A 21,138-nucleotide genomic window follows, 5' to 3' on the forward strand; every position below is an offset into this window, starting at 1 on the left:
GTCAGTTTTAGCATTTAGTGAACCTAGCAAAATAGGCAAGCAAAAAACAAGTGTGGGATTGCACTTTTTTTGCAATTTCACTGCACTTGGAATTTTTTTCCCGTTTTCTAGTACACGACATGCTAAAACCAATGATGTCGTTCAAAAGTACAACTCGTCCCGCAAAAAATAAGCCCTCACATGGCCAAATTGACGGAAAAATAAAAAAAAGTTACGGCTCTGGGAAGGAGGGTAGCGAAAAACGAAAACGGAAAAAGCTCCGGGGGTGAAGGGGTTAATAGCATACATAATAAACAATGATACAATAACTAACTATTCACTACCCGTGAATTATATAAATAAAGGAAGAGGTGTACACCCAGAACTTAAGAAGACGGGAGGGTATGTACAGGTGCTGTCATGGACTCCGAAAAACATCGTTAACCGGTGAGTAACTAAGACTTTATCGGTCGTCCATGACAGCACTACGGAGAGAATTACAGAGAGTAACTAACTAGGGAGGGACTACAGCTTGCAGCACCCTTACACCAAAAGAGAGATCAGAAGAGGCACCCAAGTTCAATCTATAGTGGTTATAGAATGTGTTTGGGGAAGACCAAGTAGCAGCCTTACAAATTTGGTCGATCGACACCTCCAATCTTTCCGCCCACGAGGCCGCCATAGCTCTAGTGGAATGCGCTTTCAGACCTTCAGGCGCCGGCTTGCCCTTTGAGATGTATGCCAGCGAGATAGCCTCCCTGATCCATCTAGCCAAAGTAGATTTCGATGCTCTATGACCCTTCCTACTACCCTGATAGGACACGAATAGGGCATTATCTTCCAGGGATCAGTTACGGCTAGATATTCCAGGATACATCTTTTTACATCTAAAGTGTGTAGCTTCCTTTCCTTATCGTTAGTAGGATTGGGGAGGAGGGATGGAAGGAAGAACTATTTCCTGTGTTCTGTGGAACCTGGACACTACTTTAGGAAGATATGCTGGATCAGGGGATAGTATCACTATCATCCCTAAGCTGCATGTAAGGGGGAACCCTGGATAATGCTTGGATGTCGCCTATCCTATGCGCTGATGTTAGGGCCACCAGGAAGGCTACTTTAAGGGATAAATTTTTAATAGAGGCTGATGCAATTGGCTCAAGTGGGGCCTCTGTCATGGCTGAGAGGACTAGGTTCAGGTCCCAAGGCATGACCCTATTCTTCACCATTGGCCTAGACCGTTTTGTCGCTCTGATGAATCTGACCCAGTGATTCTCAGCAATGTTGCAGCCAAAGAGAGCCCCTAAGGCTGATACCTGCACTTTAAGTGTATTTGGGGATAACCCCATATCTAACCCCTTCTGTAAGAATTCTAAAATCTGGTCTATTGGTATTGACTGACCAGCTATTACTCCCGAGTATTGAAGGAACGTCTTCCAGATCCTGACATAAATCTTTGTGGTGATTATTTTTCTGCTCTTCAGCAGAGTGTTAATGAGGCCCGGAGAGAACCCCCTATCCTTTAACAGCGCCCGCTCAAAATCCACGCCGTCAGATGAAGGCCAACCGCCCGAGGATGGTAGACTGGGCCCTGGGATAGGAGATCCGGGATGTCTGGCAAGACCCATGGGTCGGATATCGACATAGCCCTCAGGCATGGAAACCACGTCCTTCTGGGCCAGAAGGGGGCAATTATTATCACTGTGGCTTTGTCCTTCCTGATTTTCCTCACCACCAGAGGAAGTAGAGACAGGGGAGGAAAGGCGTAGGCCAGCCTGAAGTTCCAGTCTATGAGGAGGGCGTCTACTGACAGAGGATTTTCTCTGGGGTTCAGAGAGCAGAATTGTCATTTTCCTGTTTTCTTTTGTGGCAAACAGGTCTACCTCTGGTTGACCCCATCTTTTCACGATGAGGTTGAAGATGGAGCCGTTCAGGGACCACTCTCCCTGCCTCAATGTGTTGCGGCTTAAGAAATCCGCCGTAGTGTTTTCTGCCCCTCTTATGTGAAGAGCCGTCAATGAGAGAAGATGTTGCTCTGCTAGATGGAATAGACGATCTGCTACGCACATTAGGGATTTGGAACGAGTCCCGCCTTGGTGATTTATGTATGCCACGGCGACCCGATTGTCCGAGAATACCCGCACGTGGTGGCCCTGTAGATGGGCAGTTAAATCACTCCTTGTCTGTTCCACAGCCGTTAACTCCTTTAGGTTGGAAGACATTTCTATCTGATCCCAATCCCAAAGCCCCTGGACCAATGTATCCCCCATGTGAGCCCCCCACCCAGAAGGGCTAGCGTCCGAGGTGACTATACGAGTTACATTATATTCCCAGGGGACCCCTGTGGACAGGTTCTCATGGTCTAGCCACCATCCAAGGGATACAATAGCGTCTTGGGATAGGGTCAGCCGGCTCTCCAGACATCCCCCCCCAACCTTTTTTGTTGTAACAGCACCTCGCCCTGAAGTATCCTCGTATGATACTGGGCCCATCGGACCGCTGGAATACAGGACGAGAGAGAGCCCAACAGAAACATGGCTCTTCTAAGGGACATGGTGGGGTTTTTAGAGGCATTCAGCACCTGAAGGTGCAGGCGATCAATTTTCTCTTGAGGCAAACGGCATTCCTGAACCTGGGAATCCAGGGTCAGGCCTAAAAATCGCTGCAACGTCATGGGCTGTAAGCGTGATTTTTTAACATTTAGCAACCACCCCAGACGCTCCAGAGCCGACATCACTTTATGTAACTGTTCCAGACAGTGATCCGCCGTTTTACCTACGATAAGGAGATCGTCCAGGTAGGGGATTATTAGAATGTTGGACTCATGCAGGTGTGCCATAACTTCCGCCATAACTTTGGTAAACACTCGAGGGGCGACCGATATACCAAAGGGGAGGGCCCTGTACTGGAAGTGTCTGATTACCCCATCCAACCTTACCGCCACCCTCAGGTATCGTTGGTGACCTGCATAAATAGGGATATGGTAATAGGCGTCCTTCAAATCCAATACTACCATAAAGCAGTTTTTAAACAGCAGCTTTATTGCGGTGTTAATAGTTTCCATTTTAAATGATTGAACGGTCAGGAAATTATTAAGAGCCCTAAGGTTAATAATTGTTCTGAAGGAGCCGTCAGGTTTACTTATTAGGAATAGAGGAGAGTAGAATCCTCTACCCTGTTCTCCTTCCGGAACCTCTGACAGGACATTCTTATTGAGCAGGTTGTGAACTTCCGTTTCCAGGGCCGCCTGTTCTGCTGGAGAGGACCTGAGTGGGGTAATTCTGAAGAAGTCCTGAGGGATAGAAGAGAACTCTAGCCGCAGACCCGTAGCTATTAACCCCAAAATCCAATCACTACTGGAGATTTTGGACCAGGCCGGGTAGAAGGCAGATAGGCTACCTCCCACCGGGGCGACTAGTCATTGGGGTGGTTTTTGACCTCACGGGATGGCTCCTGATGTCCTCCACCACCAAACATAAATCCAGTACCTTTCTTCTTTTTCTCATCCCATCTGCTCTGGTCTCTGGCTGGTCTCCTCCGAAAGAATCTCTTCCCTGCGAAGGGACGCCTGTAAGGAGGTAGTTGGTAGATTGGGAAACTTTCTTCTCGTCTCCGGCTTTCTCTAGCAGTTCGTCTAGGACTGGACCAAACAGGTATTGCCCTTCGCATGGGATAGAGCACAGACGGGATCTGGATTGAAGGTCGCCCGGCCAACATTTCAGCCATAGGGCCCTGCATGCTGCGTTTGATAGTCCTGCCGCCCTAGCCGCCATTCTTGCCGAATCCGCAGATGCGTCCGCGAGAAAGGCAGCGGCATTCTGAATTGTTGGCAGGAATTTCAACATAGAATCTCTGGAAACACCCTGTTCCAATTTAGACCCTAGCTGATCCAGCCAGACCATCATCGATCTGGCTGCACATGTCGCAGCTACAGCAGGTCTCAGGGCACCTGCCGACATCTCCCATGTCCCTTTAAGGAACGAGTCAGCCTTCTTTTCGAGAGGATCCTTTAGGGAAGCCATGTCGTCGAAGGGGATAGATGATTTTTTAGACGCCTTGGATACTGCTGCGTCCAATTTCGGCGCCTTATCCCATGTGTTCACCATGGGGTATCTTTTAAATGCCGGTGGAAAAGCCTTTTTTTCTCTGGCTTTTTCCATTCCCTTTTGATGAGGTTCTGAACCTTGTCATTAAGCGGAAAAGACCTACGCTTTTTAGGGTCTAGACCGCCAAACATTAGGTCCTGTGCTGAGAGTTCTGGCCTTTCGTCAGCCACCCCCATGGTGGATCTGACTGATTTAATTAGTTTGTCCATTTGGTCCAACGGGAAACAGAAACGGTTAGACTCCTCTTCCGAAGAGGACGCTGAGACAGACGTCTGACTCATTCTCCCTACTAGGGCCAGCGGACGAATCCGAATCTGAGGCGCTAGGCTCCTTCTTTTGGAAGGCTCCCGCCGGGACAGGGATTTCAGGGAATCTTTCACCTCCTTCCTGATAATCTCCCTAAGGGTTGATGTGAAATCAGGAGACTCTTCCGCCACCTATGGGAGCGGAGAAAAAGGCTATGTAATTTATCTGGCGCTACCGCTATCCGTGTTCCCATCAATTTATTTCCTACCGTCTGCCGTACACACGACTGACAAAGTCTCTTAGGGTAGGCGTCTGGCAAAGGGCAAGCGCATAGCGCGCACTCCTTGTTTTTTGCTTTACCAGCGCATTTTTTCCCCTACGGAAATAAGCATAGGAAAAGACTGCATCAGGGTACATTCACGAAGATCTTACCCAGGCAGCAGCGGTAGGTACCGGATTACTGGGGGGGGGGTCGGTCCAGATCCTTCTGTTTAGATCTGCGACTGGCCTGGTTACTGCGTCCGCGGGTCTTCACCTGGGGGTTCGCATGAGACCTCTCCGAGGATCTGTCCTGCTCCTGCTCCAGACAGACGGCAGCTTCCGGCTCATCCATAGCTGCAGATGGGCTCACAAGCAGCCCTGCAGCGTTCTGTTCGGCTATAAATAGCCCTTCCCCCGGAACATGTGCAGGTGTGCGGCCAGAATCCATCCCCCCACATGCAGGCCACTGCTCCACCCCCCCGCCTCTGACCGCTCCCCCCCTGCTGTCCCCATCGCATGCAGGACCATGGCTTTCTCAGCTAAAGCCGGCCGGCGTTGGACTTCCGGTCCCGGCCCCGCCCCCTCCGCGCGTCACTTCCGGTATTGGGCAGTGCGCGCTCAGGGACGCGCCCGGAAGCCGGGGACGGCGCCACCGACCTCCAATCCGAAAGGAGCGCAGAGGGGCGCTCCAGGAAGCCTGCACACCGACAGGACCAGAGGTAGGGAAGACAGAGGCCCAGGAGAGCGAACGGACCCGGGGGGGGGGGGCTTGGAGACAGACCGCCCCAGACGCTGCTCCACCCTGCACCGCTCACTGTCGTGGAGTCCTACCCGGACCCACCGTGGCGCTTCCAGGGACCCGCACTGCCCGAGGTAGGAGACCCCTCGCTACCTGGGTCGGACAGCCGGCCTTGGTGTTGATAGATGAACGGAGTCATATCTGTAGGGAATCCTGTCCTCCAGGAACAGGAAACCAACTGATGCGTGGGAGAGGTGCCGCCCTTATGCATCTGTAGGTTTCCTGTTCCTGAAGGGCGGATCCCCTCTCTCCGTAGTGCTGTCATGGACGACCGATAAAAAACAAAACACACAAACACGCCTTAATGCGGATAAGCATTTTATCATTTCAGGGCAACTCGGCACATGGAGGGTAATCCAACCCTGCCCCAACACGATTAGAGCCCTCTGTCACTATATAAGGTACACAGGACTCTGGTGTGGACGAGGTTATACACCGCTCAACAACTGAGCTCTGCAGGATAGAAAACAGATACCATCTTAACTGCTGCACCCAGCATACTAAAGGTACCTTCACACTAAACGATATCGCTAGCGATCCGTGACGTTGAAGCGTCCTGGCTAGCGATATCGTTGTGTTTGACACGCAGCAGCGATCAGGATCCCGCTGTGAGATCGCTGGTCGTTGCTGAAAGTCCAGAACTTTATTTCGTCGCTGGATCTCCCGCTGACATCGCTGGATCGGTGTGTGTGACACCGATCCAGCGATGTCTTCACTGGTAACCAGGGTAAACATCGGGTTACTAAGCGCAGGGCCGCGCTTAGTAACCCGATGTTTACCCTGGTTACCATTGTAAAAGTAAAGAAAAAAAAAACTCACATTCCGGTGCCCGGCGTCCGCTTCCCTGCACTCCTCCTGCATCCTGTGTAAGTGCCGGCCGTAAAGCAGAGCGGTGACGTCACCGCTCTGCTCTGTGGGAGATGCCGGAGATGTTCGGCGCTGATACAGGATGCAGGAGGAGTGCAGGGAAGCGGACGCCGGGCACCGGAATGTGAGTATGTGTTTTTTTTTTTTACTTTTACAATGGTAACCAGGGTAAACATCGGGTTACTAAGCGCGGCCCTGCGCTTAGTAACCCGATGTTTACCCTGGTTACCAGGGGACTTCGGCATCGTTGGTCGCTGGAGAGCCGTCTGTGTGACAGCTCTCCAGCGACCACACAACGACGAAACAGCGACGCAGCGATCGGCATCGTTGTCTATCGCTGCAGCGTCGCTTAGTGTGAAGGTACCTTTAGGCTGCTTCACACCAACATTCAGCAGGGCTGCGGATGGCAGCCGTCTTCATCAGTTAAGCCCCGCCCACTGCTGCACCTCTTCCTTCAGCTCCGCCTACATCTGCATGTGTCCCATGTTTAACATTGGGTGCGCAGGCCATGCGGATGCCTCAGTGGATAGCACTGCAGCGCTGGGGCCCTGGGTTCAAATCTCCCCTAGGACAATATCTGCAAGAAGTGTGTATATTCTCCCCGTGTTTGCGTGGAGACAGACATACTGATGGGGCTCAACCTAAATTCCCCTTTCGGGGACAGTGATAATGTGTGCAAACTGTAAAGTGCTGCAGAATATAAAAATTAAGATATCCTCATCTTCCTTCTTTGCAGTTGCTCTATGTAACCACTGATACACTGACAGGATTTGACTACAATACACAGTCAAGTGGTTGTGGTGTCACAAGTATTGTACTTGCATACTGGCAGTCACATGCAGACTAGCAGCTTTTCTCAATGTTCATTTGAGCGTAGCTAGTTTGCGTGTGACCGAAATTTTGCAAATCACACACTTGTGGTCATGTGATAACACCTCGAGGTGAATCCTGACAGTGTGCACATAGCCAAATTTTGGCTGTCTACAGTCAGACTGCCTGCAGAAATGTATACTCCGCTCGGAAAATACCTCAAATATACTTCTATTTCCAAAGGCGTCCTGACATGAAGTCAGCAGGGGTCCCAGAATCTGCAGTACCATTTGTGACCCTGTACTTGATGCAGGAGAGAGTGTTGGCATGTCGCAATACAATAGGAGCCGTCTTGGAATTGAGAGAAGGGTCAAAGAGCCAGACCCCACCAGATACTCCACGCCTAGCTTGACAGACAGTCCTCTCCCAATTTTGGTAATTTAGGCTGCTTTCACACAGTTTTTTGCCATCAGTCACACTCCGTCGAATGTTGGTAAAAAAAAACAAAAAAAAAAAAACACGGATCCGTCGCAGATTGTGAAAGACTGATGCGACGGATCAATTTTTTCGCCAGATCCAACTAGCTGACCCAGCTAATTGGATCCTAATTTAAAAAGAAAAAAAAAAAAGAAAAATCTGTGGCTGTCTTTTTTTTCAACGGACACAAAAACGTTACTATGTCCGTTTTCTCCGGTCGACAGATCAATAATTTGACGGATCTGGCGAACAACGGATGAAACATGAGGCCATCCATCGCAAATACAAGTCTATGAGAAAAAAAAAAAAAAAAAACACTGATCTGGCGGCAACATTCGCTGGATCCGTTTTTTTTGGTTTTTTTTCAAAATTCGCCGGATTGAGACTGACGGCAAGACTGTGAAAGGGGCCTAAGCTGGTAGGAAGAAGTTGCTCCTTGACAGTTACCAGCTAATTTTAAAGCTATTGCTCCAGTTAATCAAGTTAAGGGCCTTCTGGATGAGGAAACGAGTTTAGTCAGATGCTCCCGATTCATTAAAGGTAAGGTACCGCGTTTGTAGATCATTAATAAATCACTGTAATGTAGCATAACATGCTGCTATAACCAAGTTTTAAATGCATGTGAAACAGATTTCGTGTGTTATATGTGTTTAAAGAAGGAACTGGGGGCTGATATCTTGGTTTTGCAGCAGTAGCAGGGCACTAACAGTGTCATTTTACAGCACCCCATGGACATAGGGTCAGCGCCGGTCTATTATCTCCTATCTTTAACATTGGAGAGGTGTTAGCAGTGAGCTGGGCTCGCCTCTGTGGGCTGCACAACTCACTGCTGTAGGTGTGACTAGCCGCCATTTTATTATAGCCCAGTGCTCTCTGCCAAGCTCCACTTACTCTCTATCACAGGAGCTCCATTCCCAGCCTGCAGAGAGAGGTGACACCTGATACAATGTATCCCTCTCCTCCCTCCACAATGCCTGGCCATTCACTGCAGACCTGGAGCTCCTTCTTATCTTACTGAGGGATGAGTCACAGACAGCTCTGCACAGACAATGCTGCTCCATAAACACCACATAAACTAACTGTGCTTCTGATGCAGTAACTGCTGGTGATAGCAGATCACAGAGCAGTCACACACAAAATGGCTCTGCTCTGTGATGCTGCTCTTCATTCTGCCCCAGGGATATTAGACCACCCAAAAGGGGAGGGAAATGCTGATGTCAGCAGTTACTGCCCAGATTTTCCAGCTATCAGTAAAGCTGGTAAGTCTCACTATAGCTGCTTGAGGTCTAAAACGGAAAATGCTCCCCCTAGTGGTCAATATATATATATATATATATTTGTAAGAAAATATCTAATATTTTTCATATAGAAATGTTTGCAAACAGTGCAAACATTGCATTAATACATTTTATTTACTATTTTAAGCTTAATTTCACAAAAAAACAAACTACAAGAAAACTGGTGGCACCTTCCCTTTAAGAGGTGCACACCTTTTAATGAGTGACAAGTGGCACATACCACAAATCTCACGTCAGCCATTGACAGGAGAACGACTTCTCACAAAAAAAAAAAAAAAAAAAAAAAGTGTATGGTCCACACCTAGTATTAAATTAATGCTCAAATACATTACGTGGCCAACATACTACAGTGCATCGGCACATTGCAACTAATGTATACATGAACTCCAATATTGCGGTAAACTTTAAAAAATTACTTGCCATTCTTTGATCAAAAAGTACAAAAGCAATCCAACTACGTCAAGGTGACCTTGTAATATAGATAGTACTTAACCACTATATGTTGTACCTCTGTGTGCCATAACAGCCCCACGTGAAGAGGAAACCAAGCATAGCTAGTCATTAAAACCTTGTATGGGAAAGATTGGGGGGGGCGCCACGTGTGTAGTAAAACCCCCCCCCCCCCCCCCAAAAAAAAAAAAAAAAAACCACGGCGAGGATTTATCAGGTCACTTTTGTTTGGTACATTTCCTGCCGCAGGTGACATACTTGTACGCCAGCCATGAGTGACTAATGTAATATGTGGGGTTTAGGTTTTACTTTTCACCACATTATCCAGATTAAGCAAGAACCTCGCTACTGCTGTCCTATTAAGAGTGGACTTATGGAACACCTTGTATTACCAGCTTCGTGCCGATAAATCACTCATCTGGCACATTACAGCGATGGCCGCCATTATCTGCTCCGCACCGAGTAGAACTAGGCTACAATTCCCTTCAGGAGAACTTTCCGGGGCAGTACGGGTACACTCACCAGTTCCTTTCGGTGGACCTGCACCAATGTAGTCAGACAGGACACAGCCACTGTTGATGTCGTTTCCTTTCATATTTATAACCAGGAAGTGATGCCATTCCCTAAAACACAGGAGAATTGTACAGTCCGTCACTTCATCTGTACAATGCAATGGGCCATGGCACCAGGTGAAAAAATTAAATAAGTTGAGGCGGAACGATGTCCCTGTAAGGGCATTAACCTGACCTGAATTTGGGAGTTTTCCGGCTCGGTGCATCAGGGTCTGTAAGCACAAGAGTATACAGCTTGTTGCCATCCATTCCCTCCCAGGAGATGCTGGTTGGACGGTTCTGGACCTATTTCACAAGTTAAAAAATAAATAAATAAATACAAATACATGTACTGACATGACGAGACTGGTGTACTTACTGAGGCTATGGGAAAAGTATTTTCACATGTTTTATTTAAAGGGGACAGCCATTTTAAAAGGGGTGATCTAATCTTTTTCTCAAAAGTGTAGCTCGCCTGCGAGTACCAAGTCGTAGTCACATCGCTGCTCTGAACGGCGCGTCTTCCACGATGCAGCTTTGCCGGAGCTCGGGGCCTGAAGGTGTCTGGGCCCAGCAATCTGGGGAGCATTAGCCGAGCACTCCTTGTCCAAGAGACCGACCACCTCAGACTACAGGGTGGCCGGTAACCTAGGCAATCAGCAGTGTAAGTGTAAAAATCCCCACACTCTTGAGAACAGATGATTATTCATATAAGGTGAACTTACGTTATTTTGCCTTTACAGGGACTTTGCAGTTTATCAATTTAAGAAATAGAAACCATTTGTGTTCTGCATGTCTGTGTGCCTCATGCACCCATCCTTGTCACCCGCTAGCTATATATTGTACTCTATTGCTATAGCAACTCACACGTGATGAGAATGTGCTATGTAGCTCTAACCTGACGTTGTCCTGAAGATGACCGCCACCGGGGCAGATTTACCACAACGTGCACCTAGTCAGTGACATAACGGAACAGAACTGGATAAGATGTGGGCGCTATGAATAAATATAGAGCGGGGCCCTAATACAGACTCAGCCATCTATGGAAAAGGGCGACATCCTGGGAAAAGTCAGTTACTCACCAATAACAGGTGTTTCTCAGTCTCCCATGACAGCACCACGGAGAGAATTTCAGAGAATGGAAGCTTAGAGAGGTACCACAGCCTGAAGGACTCTTCTCCCAAAGGTCAAATCAGATGTAGAGTTTAAGTCTAATCTATATTGCCTAAAGAAGGTCAAAGGTGATGATCAGGTGGCCGCCTTGCAGATTTGTTCTATAGATACCTCTGACTTTTCTTCCCATGAGGTTGCTATAGCCCTTGTAGAATAAGCTTTTAGACCATCCGGGATTGTGTTCCCCGTGGAGAAATAAGCCAGGGTTATCGCTTCCTTTATCTACCTTGCCAGGGTGCCTTTGGATGCTTTAAGGCCCTTCCTTAGGGTACCGTCACACATTGAAATTTTCATCGCTGCGACGGCACGATTCGTGACGTCGCAGCGTCGTATAATCATCGCTCCAGCGTCGTAGACTGCGGTCACACGTTGCAATCACGGCGCTGGAGCGATGCCGAAGTCCCCGGGTAACCAGGGTAAACATCGGGTAACTAAGCGCAGGGCCGCGCTTAGTAACCCGATGTTTACCCTGGTTACCAGCGTAAACGTAAAAAAAACAAACAGTACATACTCACCCGTCGGTGTCCTTCAGGTCCCTTGCCGTCTGCTTCCTGCTCTGAGTGCAGCCGTACAGTGAGAGCAGATCGCAGCACCGCTGCGCTCTGCTCTCACTTTCCGGCCGGCACTCAGAGCAGGAAGCAGACGGCAAGGGACCTGAAGGACACCGACGGGTGAGTATGTACTGTTTGTTTTTTTACGTTTACGCTGGTAACCAGGGTAAACATCGGGTTACTAAGCGCGGCCCTGCGCTTAGTTACCCGATGTTTACAAGCGAAGACATCGCTGGATCGCTGTCACACACAACGATCCAGCGATGTCAGCGGGTGATCAAGCGACGAAAGAAAGTTCCAAACGATCTGCTACGACGTACGATTCTCAGCAGGGTGTCTGATCGCAGTAGCGTGTCAGACACAGCGATATCGTAACGATATCGCTAGAACGTCACGAATCGTAACGTCGTAGCGATGGAAATTTCAATGTGTGACGGTACCCTTAGTCCCTGAAAGCAAACAAAGAGATCCTTCCTTCCTACAGCTCTTGGTGGATTCTAGGTACTGGACTAGGCATCTTTGGACATCTAGAGTGTGGAATTCCTCCTCTCTACTATTCCTAGGATTTGGGCAAAAAGAAAGAAGGACAACTTCTTGGGACCTGTGGAACAGAGATGCCACTTTAGGTAGATAGGCTGGGTCAGGTTTTAATATAACTATCATCTAGGATCTTCGTGAATGGGGATGTTGCCGATAGGGCCTTAATGTCACTCACTCTACGGGCTGATGTTAAGGCTACCAATAGTATGGCCTTTAAGGATATTTTAAGGGAGGCTGTGTATCGGCTCAAACGGGAGTCCCGTTTGGGCAGCTAGGACCAGATTCAGATCTCAGGATGGTAGTTTTTGACTGACCAACGGTTTAGATCTAGATGCGGCTTTGATGAATCTTGCTACCCAAGGGTTGCCTGCAATATTCTGATTATAAAGTGCACCTAAGGCTGCTACTTGAACTTTAACGTGCTGACCGCTAGGCCCTTCTCTAGACCTTTTTGTAAAAATTCAAGCACTTCCGTAATTGAGGCTTTACTCTGGAGGTGGATAGGAATTTCCTCCAGGCTTTGCCGTAAGTTCTAGTGGTAACTGGTTTTCTACTCTTTTGTAGTGTAGAGATCAGTTCGTCTGAGAATCCTCTTTCCCTCAGCAGCGACCTTTCAAATTCCATACTGTTAAATGGAGGTTCGCTGCTTGAGGGTGTGAGACTGGTCCCTGGGACAGGAGGTCCGGGATGTCCGGTAGGACCCAAGGATAGGTGATGGATAGTATTCTCAGCCAAGAAAACAAGGTTCTCTTTGGCCAGAATGGGGCTATTAGTATCATACTTGCCCTGTCTACTCTGACTTTCCATAATACTGCAGGTATAAGGATGAATGGGGGAAAGGCGTATGTCAGATTCTGGGTCCATGGAAGCAAGAAGGCATCTAGAACCTGAGGGTTCCCCTTGGTATTGAGGGAGCAGAAGGCTTCTGTTTTTTCGTTCTTGTGATCGGCAAACAAGTCTATCGTTGGAGTTCCCCGCATCTTTGTAATTTTTTGAAAGACGGATTGATTCAAACCCATTCGCCTTGTTTTAATGGAGTACGACTCAGATAATCTGCCTTTTGATTTTCTATCCCTCGGATTTGAAGTGCCAAGAGGGATAGAAGATGCTCTTCTGCTAGTCTGAGGATCCTGGCGGAGGTGTTTATCAGTGTTCGGGACCTGGTACCTCCCTGATGGTTTACGTAAGCTACTGCTACTTGGTTGTCCAAAAATATGCGAACATGTTGACCCCGCAGTTGGGGTAGAAAAGCCGAGAGCCTGACCCACGGCCCATAGCTTTTTCTGATTTGAAGAAGCTTCCAGCTCCTGATTTTTCCATGTTCCTTGAGTAACTAGGTTGTTCATGTGGGCTCCCCATCCCATGGGGCTTGCATCTGTTGTAATTACACAAGATATTTTTGTTACCCAGGGAATGCCTTTCGACAAATTGTGGACATTTGTCCACCAAATTAGGGAATGAGTAGACAAGGAATTTAGAGTTAGTTGTCCTAAGTAGACTCTTAATTTGTACTGATTCTCCAGTATATCCCATTGGAGGTCTCTTGTGTGCAGTTGAGCCCACTGTACCGCCGGTAAACAAGCTGAGAGGGAGCCCAATAGTGACATTGCCTTCCTTAAGGTCAAGGAGGGATTTTGTAAGGCTTTCATTACAATGTGTAAAATGTGTGTTTTGCGTGCTGGAAGGCGGCATTCCTTTTTGTGAGTCCAGTTTTAGGCCTAGAAATTCTTGTATTCTGCTGGGTTTTAATCTTCATTTTTTCTAAGTTTATCCATCCAATCCATCCTAGATTTTCCAGGGTTCTCATTACACTGTCTCTTTGGACTCTGCAGTTCTGGACTGAGTCGCTCACTATTAGCAGATCTTCTAAGTATGGAATAATTAGAATATCCTGTTCCCTCAGGTGGGCCATTATTTCTGCTACTAATTTCGTAAATACCTGGGGGGCTATCGATATTCCGAACGGAAGAGCCCTGTATTGGAATAGACAGTCACTTTGGCAACTCCTCCCGAGATAAAAAATCCCCAAAGAGAAATCCCCTGTCCTTCTTCCCATCTATTTTGTTCCCTTAGGGGTTTCCTACGGAATTTCTTATTCCGAAAGGGCCGTTGGTATTGTGTTGGCCCTAGGTTCGGGAATCCTTTCTTTTTATCTCCTGCTTTTTGGAGTACAGGTCCTTCTCAAAAAATTAGCATATAGTGTTAAATTTCATTATTTACCATAATGTAATGATTACAATTAACCCCTTCATGACCCAGCCTATTTTGGCCTTAATGACCTTGCCGTTTTTTGAAATTCTGACCAGTGTCCCTTTATGAGGTAATAACTCAGGAACGCTTCAACGGATCCTAGCGATTCTGAGATTGTTTTTTCGTGACATATTGGGCTTCATGTTAGTGGTAAATTTAGGTCGATAATTTCTGAGTTTATTTGTGAAAAAAAACGGAAATTTGGCAAAAAATTTGAAAATTTCGCAATTTTCACATTTTGAATTTTTATTCTGTTAAACCAGAGAGTTATGTGACACAAAATAGTTAATAAATAACGTTTCCCACATGTCTACTTTACATCAGCACAATTTTGGAAACAATTTTTTTTTTTGCTAGGAAGTTATAAGGGTTAAAATTTGACCAGTGATTTCTCATTTTTACAACAAAATTTACAAAACCATTTTTTTTAGGGACCACCTCACATTTGAAGTCATTTTGAGGGTTCTATATGGCTGAAAATACCCAAAAGTGACACCATTCTAAAAACTGCACCCCTCAAGGTGCTCAAAACCACATTCAAGAAGTTTATTAACCCTTCAGGTGTTTCACAGCAGCAGAAGCAACATGGAAGTAAAAAATGAACATTTAACTTTTTAGTCACAAAAATGATCTTTTAGCAACAATTTTTTTATTTTCCCAAGGGTAAAAGGAGAAACTGGACCAGGAACGTTGTTGTCCAATTTGTCCTGAGTACGCTGATACCTCATATGTGGGGGTAAACCACTGTTTGGGCGCACGGCAGGGCTCGGAAGGGATGGAGCGCCATTTGACTTTTTGAATGAAAAATTATCTCCATCGTTAGCGGACACCATGCCGCGTTTGGAAAGCCCCTGTGTGCCTAAACATTGGAGCTCCTCCACAAGTGACCCCATTTTGGAAACTAGACCCCCCAAGGAACTCATCTAGAGGCATAGTGAGCACTTTAAACCCCCAGGTGCTTCACAAATTGATCCGCAAAAATGAAAAAGTACTTTTTTTTCACACAAAATTTCTTTTAGCCTCAATTCTTTCATTTTCACATGGGCAACAGGATAAAATGGATCCTAAAATTTGTTGGGCAATTTCTCCTGAGTATGCCGATACCTCATATGTGGGGGTAAACCACTGTTTGGGTGCACGGCAAGGCTCGGAAGGGGAGGCGTGCCATTTGACTTTTTGAATGGAAAATTAGCTCCAATCGTTAGCGGACACCATGTCGCGTTTGGAGAGCCCCTGTGTGCCTAAACATTGGAGCTCCCCTACAAGTGACCCCATTTTGGAAACTAGACCCCCCAAGGAACTTATCTAGATGCATAGTGAGCACTTATAACCCCCAGGTGCTTCACAGAAGTTTATAACGCAGAGCCGTGAAAATAAAAAAATAATTTTTCTTTCCTCAAAAATGATTTTTAGCCCAGAATTTTTTATTTTCCCAAGGGTAATAGGAGAAATTGGACCCCAAATGTTGTTGTCCAGTTTGTCCTGAGTACGATGATACCCCATATGTGGGGGTAAACCACTGTTTGGGCGCACGGCAGGGCTCGGAAGGGAAGGCACGCCATTTGGCTTTTTGAGTGGAAAATTAGCTCCACTCATTAGCGGACACCATGTCGCGTTTGGAGAGCCCCTGTGTGCCTAAACAGTAGGAACTCCCCACAAGTGACTCCATTTTGGAAACTAGACCCCCAAGGGAACTTATCTAGATGTGTGGTGAGCACTTTGCGTTATAAACTTCTGTGAAGCACTTGGGGGTTCAGAGCCGTGAAAATAATAAATGTGTTTCCTTTCCTCAAAAATATTTTTTTAGCCCAGAATTTTTTATTTTTGCAAGAGTAACAGGAGAAATTGGACCCCAAAAGTTGTTGTCCAGTTTCTCCTGAGTACGCCGATACCCCATATGTGGGGGTAAACCACTGTTTGGGCACATGCCGGGGCTCGGAAGGGAAGTAGTGACGTTTTGGAATGCAGACTTTGATGGAATGGTCTGCGGGCATCATGTTACGTTTGCAGAGCCCCTGATATGCCTAAACAGTAGAAACCCCCCACAAGTGACCCCATTTTGGAATCTAGACCCCCCAAGGAACTTATCTAGATGTGTGGTGAGCACGTTCAACCCCCAAGTGCTTCACAGAAGTTTACAACGCAGAGCCGTGAAAATAAAAAATCATTTTTCTTTCCTCAAAAAAGATGTTTTAGCAAGCAATTTTCATTCATATTTTCACAAGGGTAACAGGAGAATTTGGACCCCAATATTTGTTGCCCAGTTTGTTGTGAGTACGCTGATACCCCATATGTGGGGGTAAACCACTGTTTGGGCGCACGTCAGGGCTCGGAAGGGAAGTAGTGACATTTGAAATGCAGACTTTGATGGAATGGTCTGCGGGCGTCCCATTGCATTTGCAGAGCCCCTGATGTGCCTAAACAGTAGAAACACCCCACAAGTGACCCCATTTTGGAAACTAGACCCCCGAAGGAACTTATCTAGATGTGTGGTGAGCACTTTCAACCCCCAAGTGCTTCACAGAAGTTTATAACGCAGAGCCGTGAAAATAAAAAATTATTGTTCTTTCCTCAAAAATTATGTTTTAGCAAGTAATTTTTTATTTTTGCAAGGGTAACAGGAGAAATTGGACCCCAACAGTTGTTGCCCAGTTTGTCCTGAGTACGCTGGTACCCCAAATGTGGGGGTAAACCACTGTTTGAGCGCACGTCGGGGCTTGGAAGGGCGGGAGCACCATTTGACTTTTTGAAAGCAAGATTGGCTGGAATCAATGGTGGCGCCATGTTGCGTTTGGAGACCCCTGATGTGCCTAAACAGTGGAAACCCCTCAATTCTAACTTCAACACTAACCCCAACACACCCCTAATCCCAACTGTAGCCATAACCCTAATCACAACCCTAACCCCAACACACCCCTAACCACAACCCTAACCGCAACACACCCGTAACCCTAATTCCAACCCTAATCCTAACCCTAATCCCAACCGTAACCCTAATCCCAACCCTAACCACAACTGTAACCCCAACACACCCCTAACCCTAACCACAAGCCTAATCTTAACCCTATTTCAAACCCTAGCCCTAATTCCAACCCTAACTCTAATTCCAACCCTAACCCTAAGGCTATGTGCCCACGTTGCGGATTCGTGTGAGATTTTTCCGCACGATTTTTGAAAAATCTGCAGGTAAAAGGCACTGCGTTTTACCTGCGGATTTACAGCAGATTTCCAGTGTTTTTTTGTGCGGATTTCACCTGCGGATTCCTATTGAGGAACAGGTGTAAAACGCTGCGGAATCCGCACAAAGAATTGACATGCTGCGGAAAATACAACGCAGCGTTTCTGCACGGAATTTTCCGCACCATGGGCACAGCGGATTTGGTTTTCCTTAGGTGTACATGGTACTGTAAACCTGATGGAAAACTGCTTCGAATTCGCAGCGGCCGATCCGCTGCGGATCCGCGGCCGATCCGCGGCCGATCCGCACTGTGTGCACATGCCATAACCCTAACCCTAGTTCTAACCCTAGTTCTAACCCTAACGGAAAAAAAAATATATATATATTTTCTTTATTTTATTATTGTCCCTACCTATGGGGGTGATAAAGGGGGGGGGGGTTTATTTATTATTTTTTATTTTGATCGCTGTGATAGAACCTACCACAGCGATCAAAATGTACTTTGCCGGCCGGCAGATGCGGCGGGCGCACTGCGCATGCGCCCGCCATTTTGGAAGATGGCGGCGCCCAGGGAGAAGACGGACCGACTTCGGGAGGCTCGGTAAGTATGAGGGGGTGGTGGTGGGGTGGATCGGAGCACAGGGGGGGGGGGGGGGATCGGAGGACCGGGGGAGCGGACAGGAGCACGGGGGAGCGGAGGACTGGGGAGGAGATCGGGGGCGGTGGGGGGGCAGAACATGATTTCCAGCCATGGCAGATGCTATTGCAGCATCGGCCATGGCTGGATTGCAATATTTCACCATTTTCATAGGTGAAATATTGCAAATTGCTCTGATTGGCTGTTGCACTTTCAACAGCCAATCAGAGCGATCGTAGCCACGTGGGGGGCAAAGCCACCCCCCCCGGGCTGAAGTACAACTCCCCCTCTCCCTGCAGATCGGGTAAAATAGGAGTTAACCCTTTCACCCGATCTGCAGGGATGCGATCATTCCATGACGCCACATAGGCGTCATGGGTCGGATTGGCACCGACTTTCATGACGCCTACGTGGCGTCAAAGGTCGGGAAGGGGTTAAACTTTCATATATTATAGATTCATTATCCACCAACTGAAATTTGTCAGGTCTTTTATTGTTTTAATACTGATGATTTTGGCATACAACTCCTGATAACCCAAAAAACCTGTCTCAATAAATTAGCATATCAAGAAAAGGTTCTCTAAATGACCTATTACCCTAATCTTCTGAATCAACTAATTAACTCTAAACACATGCAAAAGATACCTGAGGCTTTTAAAAACTCCCTGCCTGGTTCATTACTCAAAACCCCCATCATGGGTAAGACTAGCGACCTGACAGATGTCAAGAAGGCCATCATTGACACCCTCAAGCAAGAGGGTAAGACCCAGAAAGAAATTTCTCAACAAATAGGCTGTTCCCAGAGTGCTGTATCAAGGCACCTCAATGGTAAGTCTGTTGGAAGGCAAAAATGTGGCAGAAAACGCTGTACAACGAGAAGAGGTGACCGGACCCTGAGGAAGATTGTGGAGAAGGACCGATTCCAGACCTTGGGGAACCTGAGGAAGCAGTGGACTGAGTCTGGTGTGGAAACATCCAGAGCCACCGTGCACAGGCGTGTGCAGGAAATGGGCTACAGGTGCCGCATTCCCCAGGTAAAGCCACTTTTGAACCATAAACAGCGGCAGAAGCGCCTGACCTGGGCTACAGAGAAGCAGCACTGGACTGTTGCCAAGTGGTCCCAAGTACTTTTTTCTGATGAAAGCAAATTTTGCATGTCATTCGGAAATCAAGGTGCCAGAGTCTGGAGGAAGACTGGGGAGAAGGAAATGCCAAAATGCCTGAAGTCCAGTGTCAAGTACCCACAGTCAGTGATGGTGTGGGGTGCCATGTCAGCTGCTGGTGTTGGTCCACTGTGTTTCATCAAGGGCAGGGTCAATGCAGCTAGCTATCAGGAGATTTTGGAGCACTTCATGCTTCCATCGGCTGAAATGCTTTATGGAGATGAAGATTTCATTTTTCAGCACGACCCGGCACCTGCTCACAGTGCCAAAACCACTGGTAAATGGTTTACTGACCATGGTATTACTGTGCTCAATTGGCCTGCCAACTCTCCTGACCTGAACCCCATAGAGAATCTGTGGGATATTGTGAAGAGAAAGTTGAGAGACGAAGGACCCAACACTCTGGATGAGCTTAAGGCCGCTATTGAAGCATCCTGGGCCTCCATAACATCTCAGCAGTGTCACAGGCTGATTGCCTCCATGCCACGCCGCATTGAAGCAGTCATTTCTGCCAAAGGATTCCCGACCAAGTATTGAGTGCATAACTGAACATTATTATTTGATGGTTTTTTTGTTTGTTATTAAAAAACACTTTTATTTGATTGGACGGGTGAAATATGCTAATTTATTGAGACAGGTTTTTCGGGTTATCAGGAGTTGTATGCCAAAATCATCAGTATTAATACAATAAAAGACCTGACAAATTTCAGTTGGTGGATAATGAATCTATAATATATGAAAGTTTAATTGTAATCATTACATTATGGTAAATAATGAAATTTAACACTATATGCTAATTTTTTGAGAAGGACCTGTATATCGTCTAAAGTTTCACCAAACAGATATTTACCCTCACAGGGAATTGAGCATAACTCAAGCTTGGTCTGAAGGTCTCCCGGCCAGCTTTTGTGCCATAGGGTTCGTCTGGCCGCATTTGGAAGTGCTGTCGATTTTGAGGTTAAACAGACTGAATCTGCCAATGAGTCCGCTAGGAATGCTGCTGCCCCTCTTATGGGTAGGGATTTCAGGATCTTATTCCTTGGTGTCCCCGTCCCTTAGTTGTTTCTCCAGTTGATCCATCCATACTATGAGAGATCTGAAGGTACATGTTGCTGCTATAGCTAGCCTAAGATTTCCCCCTCGCTGATTCCCAGGCCCCTTTTAGCAGGGTGTCAGCTTTCTTATCAAAGGGATCCTTAAGCGTACCCATATCTTCAAAAGGAGAGTGCAAACTTTTTTGGAGCTTTGTCCCAGGATGTGGATGCCTCCTCCTCAAAAGGGTATTTTCTTTTGAGGGAAGAAACTGACAAATTTTTCCTATCCGGTTTTTCCCATTCCCTTTTAATTAGGGTTTGGACATTTGGATTTATTGGGAACACTCTACGTTTCTTATGTCCTAAATCTCCGAACATTACGTCCTGGATTGTTCTATCCGGACAGGGGTCTTCCATCCCCATGGTGGATCTTACTGCTTTTACCAGACCTTCCACTTCGTCTAGGGAAAAACAGTGACTCCCTCCTTTATCTTCACCCCAGGATGAAGCTGAGGCTACCAAATCCAGTTCCCCTGAAGTAGAGGGGTCAGACTTGGGAGTATATAGGATCTTTAATTACTGTTTTCCCCCCTGGGAGATGGTTGAGATGGCATTCTGAACTTCAGATCTAATTGCAGATCTTAGTTCAGAAGCAAAATCCGGGGTTTCCTTACATACTATTTTCTGTATGCACGATCTACAGAGCTTCTTATCCCAAGATCCTGATAAGGGCCTGTTACACGTGGGGCAGGATCGGTTCTTCGTTTTCTC

General features: G+C 47.0%; 1 protein-coding gene across 1 annotated transcript in view; it reads right to left on the minus strand.

Annotated features, from left to right (window-relative positions):
- LOC143809043 (phosphatidylethanolamine-binding protein 1-like) overlaps positions 1–21,138 on the minus strand; it is a 45,270-nt gene that overhangs the window by 19,894 nt on the left and 4,238 nt on the right. The window contains exons 2-3 of the mRNA XM_077292214.1: positions 10,038–10,147; positions 9,813–9,913 (exon numbers count right to left, since the gene is read on the minus strand). Of these exons, the coding sequence (XP_077148329.1) occupies positions 9,813–9,913; positions 10,038–10,147 (211 nt within the window). The remainder of the gene's footprint in view (positions 1–9,812; positions 9,914–10,037; positions 10,148–21,138) is intronic.

The sequence above is a fragment of the Ranitomeya variabilis genome, chromosome 1, assembly GCF_051348905.1.
Source record: "Ranitomeya variabilis isolate aRanVar5 chromosome 1, aRanVar5.hap1, whole genome shotgun sequence".
NCBI classification, from domain to species: domain Eukaryota; kingdom Metazoa; phylum Chordata; class Amphibia; order Anura; family Dendrobatidae; genus Ranitomeya; species Ranitomeya variabilis.